General features: G+C 35.9%; 1 protein-coding gene across 1 annotated transcript in view; it reads right to left on the reverse strand.

The window, feature by feature from the left end:
• ST8SIA4 (ST8 alpha-N-acetyl-neuraminide alpha-2,8-sialyltransferase 4) overlaps positions 1–13,393 on the reverse strand; it is a 57,170-nt gene that overhangs the window by 34,225 nt on the left and 9,552 nt on the right. Inside the window, exon 3 of the mRNA XM_050328444.1 lies at positions 7,808–8,065. Coding sequence (XP_050184401.1) covers positions 7,808–8,065 — 258 coding nt within the window. The remainder of the gene's footprint in view (positions 1–7,807; positions 8,066–13,393) is intronic.

The following is a 13,393-nucleotide window of genomic DNA, read 5'->3' on the forward strand; positions in this document are numbered from 1 at the left end:
TTCCCTTGTTTGTTTTTTTTTCCCTAAAAAAATCACTTTAAGTATATTATTTGAAACAAAAATCTTACGGCTATTTTTTTTTCAATGTAATTTGGCTTAATCAGAAGCTCTATTACTTCGTCCTTCCCTTGCACGAAACTAGCAAATAATTAGAGTTATTATTTGCTCCCTTACTTCTAACCACTTACCTACAGCAGAAGTGTTCAGAAACTGGTGTCATGAGACAAAGATGGATACATTTGGGAGAGGGGGCTAGAAAAAAACCTAAGTGGAAAACATTCATAACTGGTGATTGCTAGTATCTTAGGCAATAATATGCAAGGTGCCTCAAATTAATGCTGCAGTCCCTGTTCTCCCCATGACATCAGATCAGGCCATAGCTAAAACCTCATAAAACAGACATTTAAACAGGTCAGTTAGTCTTAACTTGGTATTAGGCATCAATTATATGATTTAGATAATTGGTAAGTTTACAGGGGCACCTAACTTATATAGTATTTGTGTATAATCATGACAGTGAAAAGCTAATATATAAAATATTTATATTAAAAATGCAGGGGCTCTTACACAGGAGCTTTCAGTGCAATAGCAGGAAGATTTGCAACAGGAAGATGGACTGCAATGTTATTACTAAAGAGAGCTCTGCGATACAAGGGAAAAACTAGATAATGTCTGAAATATCATGTGGTATTTTGGACACATGTAGAACAACTGGGATGCTAAGATACACAGGTCATAAAGTCTCAGTGATTGAAAACTCAATTCTTCCACAACCACCTGTTGCATATATTACTTACACTGGGACATTTTCAGAAAAAGTGTAGGGGAAAAAAAAAACAAACTGCCAATAGTTCGAGTTGTATGCCATGAGAAAAGACTGAAGAATGGAGTAAGTACTCCTATACCACACTTACACCAAACTTATCAACCCTTGCTGTGACATCTTTATGGTCCAAGCACATTCATAACACACACCATCTTTTAGAGAACAGAGCTTAAGAAGAAATTACTGAAAACATAGTCACAAAATATACTCAAATAAAAAGTCAGTTATTCCAGAGAGATTCAGTTCAACTTGCTTTGTCACTAATAAACATATAGATCATGCATATGAATGCCAATGTCCAACACCTAGTATTCATAGAGTGTAGGTTGTTCTATTCAAATTAATTTAAAAAAGAAAAGGTCATGAAAATTTCCTTGAGTAAAAATGACTACCATTTCCATTTTATCTGATACTGAAAACTAAAATAATATTCTACATACAGCAACAACGCAAGAATTGGCCATGATCTGTACACATCTTAATCCTCTAACAATTGGTACACTTGAGGATCAAAAAGTTGAAATAAACACTTTAGAAACCATTTTGAAAGGCTGCAAAAAAGTGCTTTAAAACCATTTGTTGTTTCATTAATATCTTCTCTTTGTAGAACAAAGCCAAAAAATCAGTCACACAATATTAACCACATATAGTCTGAGAAGCCAAAATATGATAATCAGATTGTTGCTGGCAGACATATTAAACCTCCCTGAAACATAAGGCATTACCGTGACTAGTGTCAATAATATAGTCTCTACTCAGTCTACATGCGAGAAGCACATTGCCCTAATTCCTGTGTGTATGCGGCTCATCTTCCAGCCTGGTTGTTCAAATAAAGGTGTGCAGCAGCGCTGTGATCACTTTCACATACACCCAAAAAAGGGAGATTACAAAGAGTCATGCACAAACTTCCTACATTCCCGGTCAGGGCCACTCCCGGGCAGGTGGGGCTCGTTAGCCCTTAAAGGCAACCCACCTACGTCCTAAGGACCTCGCTGCCACCATCCAAGCTCGCTTGGCCCCGGCAGATGAACCTTAGGATTAAAGGGTGGGCTCAGTTCCGCGCACACTGTGTCTCACCTAAAAAATCCAATGCGCAGGCTGGAAGGTGGAAAGACCTTCCCCGGATCTTCGCTCGCGAAGACGGGCCATTATTATTAGTAAAATGTATGGATTCTCACACGTTCTGCATACTTGTTCGGCTACTGAAAAGGTTAAAGTTGCTTCAAATTAACCATAGGGATCTGGATTAGCAGGGAATGCGCCGACATATCCCAATTCATCCCAGTCCTTAACCATGGCACAACAGAGAATGTCTTGTGAGAGCTGCAAGGCTAGAGGTTCAGGTACAACATTATAGATTCTACTCACATACAGCAATCATGGCTGCTTTTTAAGATGTGCCATGTAAAATACACCGTTATTGACCTGATATCCCCTTTTACAACACAAGTCCACAAGAATACTGAATTTATGATCGATTCCACTTCAGTATGAAGATGATTTTTGTAACATCACCTGGTACTAAACTTCATTAATTCTTGTTGTCCAGACTAGAACGTTTATTGGTAACATTAAATTCTTTCTTCCTAGCATCTTCTTTAACACCAGTGACTGAAATGCAAGTTATCATCAACTGACACAGCACAGTGAACTGCCAGAGAAAGCCTAAGTGGTATTTTAGAGACAGTGGCAAAACACATTATTTACTGTGTGTCCGTGCTGCAACATTACACATGAATTAGAGTTTTACTGTTCTTCCCAACAGCATTCTTTTGACAATAAAATAAAGAAAGAAATTTTTATCACTGAAAGTTTGTTGCATTTATATAAATAAAAAAAAAGAAACCACAAAACCTACAGCACTGAAATATTTCACAGCAGTGAAATATTGAGAATGATATTTTAATGCAAAAAAAACTAAGAAATGGAACTTTGTAGTATCCTGAATACCTGCATCTTTGCCTTTTTATGTGAAAATGTTTTACACATTACAATTTACAAAGAGCATATTCTATAAGGTAATTATCAAGATGCTGAAAAAGTGTTATAATTCTGATAAAGAAAATTTTAGAAAAAATCTGCAATATTGTGAGGACAAAAAGGGTTGAAAAACCTTTATTACTCTTGCAATAAATTCAGACAAAATTATAATTTTCATTGTTTTGGAGAAGCACTTTGGAGTTATTATTATGGAATGTAGAAAGAAGCAGTAGTTTGAACATTTCAAAATGGAGAACAGCAAAAAAGGCAACATCTGGACTAAGACTGTTCTGAATATTGTCACCTCTCAAAACAGTCAATGTACAAAAAAGGAAGTTTTTCTGAGTTTGCAACTGTTCAGAAAATTACTAAATTAAAAGCTCTGTATTATATACAGCAGGAGTAAGCAACTTGAAAATAATTTTATCCTTTTATGGATAAATTACCATATTATAAAAAGATTCAGGTTAACCCTGTGAGCCCTACATTTGGATGCTCATAGGACACTATTTAAGCAGACTCTTTGGAATTCTTGATCACTTGTTTATGGATGCACAAAAGTCACTTTTATTATATTTCCTGAGTCTTCTAGACTTCTGTCCTTAAATATACTTTGTAAGAATTAACTTCCTTTAAAAAAAAAAAAAACAAAAAAAACCATGGCCACAAAAATTAAGGTCTTCTCTGAGGCTCCCCTGAGGTGGAGACCACCCACACCTAATTGAGTAATTGACAATGAAGACCAACACTGGTGCTCCCCTTTCTCAGATACTGAAATCACTGAGCAAGAGCACTGGAAGATGATGGTTTTATTATTCTTTCATTTCAATGTAGTGTAACAATTTTTGGGAAGAGAGAAAAGGAAAAAAATAGGGCTGTCACATCTGAAATCTGAAAAAGGTCTAATGAGCTAGTCATGATGTATTCAGATGTTATTTTTAAGGGAAGAATCATGTTTTAAAATATGCCCTTTAAATTGGCCACTTTGCTTTCAACAGATCTGCTTTCTCCAAGCATTCAGCTCTACTCAGCACAATGGCTATGGTCCAAAAAAGGGGTATTAAAAAGTATTTTGACATAAAAGCTGATACAAATTTTAAAAAAAAAAGTTCCAGAATACAAGTAAATTAATATTCTAAATATCTTTATTTTGCCAAATGTATGATTACTTTTTTCCTATCAGCTGAATGAAAAATGCAGATTAAAGAAGCTACTACTAATCTCTTAACAATTTAAAGTGCTCTGCTGAAATAAGCAACCACAACTCCAAGGTATAGTTAGGTTTGTCGTTCTTCCTCACCATATACGCTGTCTTCTGCTCATACCATATATCATGCTTACTTCTGCATATCACAATTTTCCACAAAAATCAATACACTATGGAAAGACTCAAAACAGATTATCCTCCTCCTTGCAAAATGAGACTTTATTAAAGGACATATTCTTCCTTTTTTTAAAGAAAAAAAAAAAAGACTGCAAGTTTTTTCCATGTCAACTTCATTAACCACAAGAATTGTCAAGTTAAAAAATGAAAATCAAAGTGCTCTGGAAAAATAAAGAGCTGCATCTGCACAGCAAAATTTTATCACCACTGATGGTAAAAATATTCCATTTGATTCCTAAATGCTGATACAAGTTAGCAGGAGATAATTCCAGTGAAAAAAGAGGAGTTGTAACGTATAAACTAGGCACTTCAATTCAAAGAATGAAGCAATATCTTCTCATGGCTGCTCCTTGTCAGAGCAGCCCTAAACTATTCAAATAGCTTCACTCAACAGGCCTGTTCTCCACATAGTCCAATTAAAATGAAAGGGACTTTTCCAGACATGGTGTCACCACAGGAAAATACACAATATTATTTACCAGGTCTTCGTTTGTTTGTCTGGTTGGTTTTAACCAAATAACTCCAAAACTAAACTTGGCCTCTGTTTTTGAATAGTTCTCATCAGGAATGTTGAATTATATTACTTTAAAAAAAAAAAAAATTCATTCTCATCTTTGATATTGTTTGAATTCTGAACACACAGCTCAACTAAATTTCTTTTGATACTGAGTAGCTGCCAGAAGTAGTTCCAAGTTATTACTTGGCAATGTTTAGCATTGTTACTTTGCACTTACCTTAAAATATAGTTACATTATTCAGGAAGTTCAAGGTACCTACTGCATTTCAAAACATCCCACTTACTATAACAAGTTCATCTGCTCTGTTAAGATGCAACAGCTAATTCAAATCTGGCATGAGAATTTTGGGACAATGGGGGAATAAGATGTACTTATTCCTCTTACTAGAGATTTAGGAATGCTTGAGACCCTCTCTGGGTCTCAAAATGCAGGATGCTTTAGCTCATCCCTGCAAGAGTAGTAGACGAATAGCTACTTAACAGGATATTAAAGCATGAGAGGTAAAAAGGAAAAGAATATGGGAAACAGGGAGTAGTTTATAGTTGCCACAGTTTGGGATTTTTTTTTAATAGCAAAGGGTCTCCTTGATTTGCATTTTAATTAGATGGAATGCATTTTCTACTGTCAAAATAGGGATTACTTCACTAAACTTGTGTAACTTCTGTGCATGTATTTGTTATTATTAACACCTTCATGTTACCTCTATAGGATATTGAGCTTATTGTACTGCAAATACTGTTGGATATCTGTTGTGTCCTCTTCACTTTCACAGACCTTCATTATCAGTTTTACCATTAAATTTACGGTATTGTTTGTGTTAGGTATAACATCAGAACTGCTGCTCTAAGAAACAACTCAGACACAATTTTCCTTCAGATTTAAAAAAAAAAACCCATAGAATACTATCAAAATGACTGGATAATATATTTAACCAAAACAGTGTGACATACTGTCACAGCACATAAGCATAATGTACTTGGCATCAGAAGATTCTACAAAAATGTTGTTCACCAGCCTACACACCTGGAGGTATACAGTAACTCCTTTTCAGAACATCACCAGGGGACAAATAGAATGAGTGCATTTCACTTCTAAAGAGATAAGCTGAAAACAAAAGTATTAACAGAGTGTCATGGTACATTTTAATATCAGAATCCTAATAGCAATAGAGGTGAATGCTTATGAAGTACACCAGAACTTCGTAATTACACCACGTGATTACATATTGTTTTGCATATAACTTTCCCTAAATGGAAGATGAGGAATATGGGAAAATGTAACTCTGAAGAATGCTGTTTTTTCTTTAACTTGAACTACAAACAAATTATTGCTATTTACTTTAAACAGATGTTATGTACATAGGCGTGCATGGAGACTTACATAAATAAATATCATATAGTTTAAGTTATCAGATAGATGATTTCAAAAACATTTTAATTTGCAAATGAAAAAAAACCAACCAAACAACAACAACAAACCCTGTGTTAAAATTCCCTATGGGGAGCAGGGCCAAGCATCCTATTCCCAGAACCTTAGAGGTTATTAACCACGATACTGTCAGACTAACTAATTGTTATATTGATCACTTTACTAGTCATATACCATATAAGAGATATTTCACAGACAGGCTGCTCAAAGCCCCATCCACCCTGACTTTTAACACTTCCAGGGATGGGGCATCCACAATTTCTTTGGGCAACCTATGCTGGTTTCTCACAATTCTCACAGAATACCCATAAGTTTCTCCAGTCCAGCTGATTAGCAACAGTAACCTTCTACTGTTCCTATTAAGCTTCACCAAATGTTTAAGAATATTATCTTTTTTCCACATAGCCTGAATAGGTTAAAACCTACCAGACATCATCACCTAGTTTCATGGCTAGTTAAAACATTGGGGAGACCATGGGGACAACCTCAAAGAAATTCAGCACATGCTTTAAATAAAAGTACGTATCTTGCCTTCTGAAAGAAAATTTTCATCCAGAAAATCTAGTATCTAAATTTTTCTGTAGTCCTGTTAAATTAATCAAATTTAATGTCAGAGAGAGTACAAAAGCCTGCCATAGCCTAAGTGTGGTTTATAAATGTGGTAATTACTTTTGAATTCCTTCTGCAATAAGGATGTTAATTTGAATACCTAGTGGTACAAGCAAAACAAATAAGGAAAAGAAAGAACAATGTGCTATTGCTTCACCTTTCAAATGAAATACAAGTTTCATGTATATCCTGCTTGATTTACGTACTAAAAACCTGTAATTTTTCTTTTTCTCTGTCCTTTTGATATTTTTTTGCCACCATCTTTCTTGAAAGTGAGAAAAGAAAAAGCAAATAACTCACAATGACTACTATTTCTACATTGTTTTCTGTTACTACCCTCCTGTTTTCTGCCCTTTCATCCTCCTCAAACCAAACCAGTTGAAACTTTTGTTTCAAAAGCAGAAGGACCTGCCTCCTGCTCAACATTCTCTATATAATGCCAAGTTGTTAAATGAGGTCAGTTTTCCCCTTTGATACGTGAAATCCAAAGGAATTCCACTATGCATGTTTGAAGTATGAATAAAAAGCAATACATATCAACATTTTTGCCCAAACTGCAGAAATGTGTTATTAGAGCAATGTGAAGGAATATAGATGGGTGACTTCCAACTACCTTAACGGCAGCCTGGTTCAGCATCAATACATCATATCAAAATTTTACTCCATGCTGAACATAAGTACTAAAGTAATTTACAGAAGGCCATCTGTATTGACTAAGAGCTAAGAAAAAGTAATTTCTGAGAGAAAATATTTTGCATTTATTCTACCAAGGCCTCTGTAAGAACATTTATTTTGTCTGGAATAAGAACAGTAAAAAGCAAAAATAAGCAGCACAAGCTTCTCTCCTTGGCCCTTGTTTTATTTTCACTGTAAAAATAACCTTGTCAATAAAACAAGTATGTATTTAAATATGAGGAATAACACAGCAATGAATAGTTTCAGATTAATTTCAGATAATGCCTATAGTATATACCTCTGGTTAAAACATTTCTCCTAGCTTTTCTCCAAGAAAAATATTAGCCAAGAAACATATTTCATCTTCAACAGCAGATGAAAACTTACCTTATTACAAAGTCATGGCTATCAATCTCTTTTCCACAGCCACTCTTCAGAAGGATACCAGAATTTCCAACAACTGCACATGTTTTAAATCGGCGATTCTTCATTGGGGAAACTTCAGGGAGAAGGCTGTGCAAATCCTGAGAGATGTTTAGGGTGCGACGCCTGTCCAGTACATAATGAATTACATCTCCTGGTTTGAAGCTGCTTTTGACCACTGAGACATCTCTTTCAGCATCCAAGAATTGAAGAATGTTCTTTCTGCATTGACAGAAAAATGCAAAGATAAAACCCAACACTCCCTGTTGGAACCGAGATTATCTAAACACCAATACAGACTGTACAAGGCACACAACACAAAGCAGAGGATAGGCAGTGTCAGTCATACTAAGGTCATTTGTCATGCTCTAGGATGGAGTTAAAGCAAAGCTGTTAGGACAGATCAGTTGTTCAGATTGTGGTTACAATATAACATAACAATGTGGTTACAATATAACATAAATACTACAGAAATAGAGCTTAATGACTTCTATAGACAAAGGCGCCCGGAGACCATGGGAAGATAACTATGGAAATTAGAAGGTATACAGATTTTTACTATCTTTACGAAATTCTGGAACAAATACATTTTTAAAAAGGACTGTGGAGGTTTGTTTTCATACACAGTTGAATATACAAAGTATTTATGGTTTAAAAAATGTTATCTCTTAGAAATCAGGTTGGTTCAGGAATGGTCCTGTCTCTTATAGATTCGTATTTCACCGTAAGAGTAACATACTCAGTTTAGCATGAACTTCCTCCTAATTAACTGAAGTTCAGCTAAAGTTATCCTAATTAACTTGAAATGAGAACACCCACAGTCTTTTGTGCCAATTTCAACAAAAATTAAACTAAAATTTAAACTGCAAATTAAACTGCAATTCAGGGTCTAGTCAAGCTGTTAGCTGAACTCAAAACCACTAATAAACTCTTCATCACTTTGAACCATTTATTGTGCTTCTCTGCAATTAATTGTTTAAACTGTTAGACAGGTACAGACACACGTGACCAAAATACTTTGGTTTAATAAGCTACCATGGATCAAGTGAACTGTGGCAATTAAACAGTTATATATTCCCAGTCTACAGCAAGTAACAGGTGAAGAATGGTTGCTTTTATGTCAGCTGAAGAAGTCAAGTCATGGTAACTGTACCTGCTTATGGGGTTAGTGCATCAGGATGCTTTGCCTAAGTGGGGGTAAAAGAGTTCAAACTTGACTCTAATTGCAAAAGTTATCAGTGGGGAATGGAGAAGGGTGGATGACCCTACTTTTAGTTCTGAAGAATGCTGAGACTGGTCTGACTTGTCAACCCTAAAGTTAAACATTCTGGGGATGTGAAGAATAATCTTTCCTGACAGAAACTGGCACTGCTGAGGATGCAGCAGACAAAGCTCCTGCTAAAGGAACCAACAAGTGATAATGCTGATCACTTACTTAAAGCTGCTGAGTTGACACACCTGGCCTGAAGATGTATGACTGACAGTTAATCACTTTATACTACAAAAGCCCAGTACCTCTTTTTAATGGTAGGGAATTCTAACACAGCCCTTCTTGGAGAGTGTATGGAGATTCCTCCTTCAAGTGGGGACCCCTCTCAAGGTTACTTCTCAAGGCCGAGCAAAAGAGACTTGCCCACAGTCACTGGTATGCGTGAGTACCATCAATTTCTGCTCAACTGTTTTGCTAGCTTTAGTATCATTGCTCTAACATGGCTTCAATAAATAGTGCACTACTTTAGTAGGTATAACTCTCTATATACTGTGTCATAAATAATTCTGATCAAAATCTTTTAATCTAATAATTATCATTATGATCATCAATAAATAATTTATTTTATTAATGTAAGTATATTTGGTGTCCTACCCTTAATCCTGTGGAACAGAGCTATGCATAGGTTCAACTGCACCTATACAATCCTTTAAACATAAACTGGTGACCAAGTCTGGGGTTAAGACTGGATCCAGCCATTCAGAACTTCCATTCTGCCCATGACAGCTGGGGACTGGGGTCCAAAAACTGGCACACTTTTCACACATAAGTTCAAAAGAGACATTTAATAACTGCAAGGGAATGGCTAATGTATGAGATGAATAAGACCTGCACTGACAGCACTGAGCAGTTTTCAGTATACACTTGACATAAAAAGCTGGGAAGGACTCCAGGCCAGAGCTGCAAGAGCCACTGGTGGCTCAGGACTACAAATAAGCAAAGCCTTACACACCTGTGTCCACCCTTGCTCTGTGAAGCATGTATGTGTGTGAAGAGACATAAGACCACATTTGAACACAAGTACAATACTCTCAAGGAACAGAACAGTGTTGAGCTGGGGCAGGGTGTTCAGCATGTGATAATTCTTACAGATGCTTTTGCCGCTGCAAATTTAACAAAACAAGAAAAACAAAAACTTTATATTTTCCACTGTTTTCAGAAAGCAAAGTGAAATTTGAAAGAGAATAGATATTTCATTAAGAGAATGTTATTTTTAAATATTGAGGTTTTAGAGCAGAACTTCCTTAGCGAACATCAAAACAGGAAAACATAACTAGAGATGCCACTCTAGCAGTTGCAACACTCAGTTACAGCCATAAAGGGAAATAATCCCCCACAAGTTAAAAGGGATGAACTATAGAAACATCCATGTTCACGAGCCAGGTCTAATGTCACTGCCTCAAAAAGGAAGAATATGTCTGAATCTTACAAGCAATGACACAAAATACTTACCATGGAACTGATCTTAAAAGCCACAGGGGAAGTGAAACATGATAAAAACATTTTTCAAGTGACTCTTCACTTTTTTTAAAGTAGGACAGGAAAAAAAAAAAAAGGAAAGAATATCTGGTATGTCTTGGGCTATCAGTTATAGCTGTCATGTATGAGTGAAGCAGTATCAGAGCAAAGACAGCTTGTTCTGAGGCTCGGAATAACAGAGCAGGATAGGCAAATCCTGAGTGTTGCTTCTGGTAAGACCAGGCAAGGTATTACTGTAAAGGAAGATGAAAGCTCAGCTTCAGCCTTTAAGTTGAATGGATTTAAAATCTCCATGGGTTTGATGGCTTTACTTTGTGGGCACTCTGCAACAGATACTTGAATTGCTACACAATGAAAAAGAGTAAGAAAGAAGGAACTTCCCAATCTAGAAGTATTAAAATCTACTAAAAGTATTCAGTATCTAGGAACAGAGCTGCTATAGCTGGGTCTGTAAAGGATATGACAAATGCATCAAAAGCTATGAATAGCATCACCTAAGCTATCCAGAGACTCATTTCACATCCACTCTGACTTGAGAAGGGGTGACCACAAGTCTCAAAAAGCAAAAAAATTATGTGAAGTGTACAGTAACCTAGAGTTCTGACTAGAAAAAGTCACATGTGACCACGAAAAGATTTGCTTTAGTAATTTAAAGCACTCATCTACGATAGGTAGAATGAATGGGCATAAAACTGTTTCTTGATAGCAAAAAAGTAGCAACGTTTGTGCATGAATACAGTATCCTATATACTATTTTAAAAAGAGGAAGGCAGTGAAGTTATGCAAAGAATGACAAAAAAATAAAAGCACCTCAGCTTCCATTATTAATTTGGTTATTTACATTCAAAATTTGTTTATCAATATGCTAGAGAAGTCCTCCAAAGACTTTCATGAGAATCTGAATTAAAATCAGATAATCAATCACGTACTTAACACAGCTGAAATTTCTAAAAGGTCTAAGGAATTTATTTTACAATAAAATTTTGAGATGGGTAGAAGTCACTGATTCTTAGCGTCTTCTCATATTTTTAAAAATGTTTTCTTATCTGAAGCTGTCATTAGCATACACAATTAAATGTACACTCAGGTATTACAGTACACAATAGAATCCTTTTATAAGAGATTTGCTAAAATTAAAATATTTTTATTGATTTGTCTGACTCTATCCAGATATCTTTTAATACTGGAAGAAATACGATAAAGAATGCAGAATTCATGCTATTGTTTTAAGTTCCTCTGTGCTGATGACTCATCTGTTCCATGGGGATAGCAGTACTTCCCATTTTCACATAAGTGCTAAAAGGAAAAAAAATGTCTAAGAGAAGTGACAAAACCTGAACATACGTTCATGAGTGTTTCATGCTGATTAATAAGAACTTGTTTCAATCTCTGTTCTGTCCCACAGAATAAAAAACAGCACAACAAGGTTATTCTTATTAAACCGACATGACAAAATAACGTCAAGCTAATGTTAATCCACTTCAAACTGCTTATAAAATTCAAAGTAAGCTCAATTCCACCAAGGGAAAAAAACAGCATGATTTTTAGCAAACCTTGAAGCAAATGTGTTCTGCAACCTTAAGCTAAGATGTATAAACAAACAGTTTTATTTGAGGTCTCCAAGTTTTGTTATGACAAATAAAACTCTATCATGGGTGTAGCCTGAACCCTTTTGTGGGCAGGTGAGACAGATGTGGCTCACTCTTATTTGAAGCCAAGTAGCTGTTTGCAACATGTTTACTTGACTCACAAACATACAGTGTCACAATCTGACCTAAGGTTTTATTTTGATAACCAGAAACAGATTTTCACAATATTTAAGTATCTACTTAAACTCCCAGTTATCTGATAAAATTCATGTAACAGATAGTAATGTCTCTGAACAGCTTTCCAAATGTTGTAACTATGTATTGCTCTGGGGTAATATGGTGACATTTTTCTCCTTTTGTTCCTTTTTTTTTAGTTTTATTTGGTACTGTAGCCTTTGTACCACAAAATTGTTATAATGTCAAACTATTCTTCATTTGCTGCAGAATTGTGTGGATCAGGGAAAGAAAATAAATGACTAAATCATTTGACTTTTAAGATTACAAATCATTTTATATTTTTAGAAATTCTCAACAAAATTGAAATATGACCTCCAATGCTTCTCCTGGGAAAATCATTTCTTTAGAGGAAGGCAGTGCCAGAAACCCTTACTGCTGGGGCATCTGGGCTCATCTGGACAGTAACCATGATGGGAAGCCCCTAAAGGGCATCCTCAGTGCCCAGGAAGCTGGGCTAGAACACCAGCTAACACATTATGGAACTAAGTGTTTGCCTAATTCTCTCTCTATGCACTGAAGATCTACAAGCCTTCCAGCCTATGTTTATCTAATGTGTTCCTAATAACCTCTTGTGGTGGGGACCTGGCAAACTCCCTATGTAGCCTATATCAGTGCTTTCTTAGCCTTACCAGAAGCACCATACTCCTCACGCTAGCACGTTTCCCACAGCAATTTGCCTGTGGATGGCAGACTACACTCTTAGCAAAATCTTTCATTTACTTGAGGACAAGAAGCAACTTGCTTTTTTTTTTAAACTTTTATTTTTTAAGTTGTGCAGGTCATGATGTAGATTTCTGATTCCTCTTCTTGCTTTCCTGCAGACTTTCTCTGACTAATTCACACAGGTCTAACAAACAACTCGATTTTCTCACCCTAGCAAGTCCTGACATTGCTTCATGCTCCTCAGCTGGAAGGCAGAAGGTGGGTCTGAGCATTTGAAATTACCAAGGACTACAGCCTAGATAAAGCATGCTT

Source organism: Myiozetetes cayanensis, unplaced genomic scaffold (assembly GCF_022539395.1).
Source record: "Myiozetetes cayanensis isolate MyiCay16 unplaced genomic scaffold, myiCay2020 scf4, whole genome shotgun sequence".
NCBI lineage: Eukaryota > Metazoa > Chordata > Aves > Passeriformes > Tyrannidae > Myiozetetes > Myiozetetes cayanensis.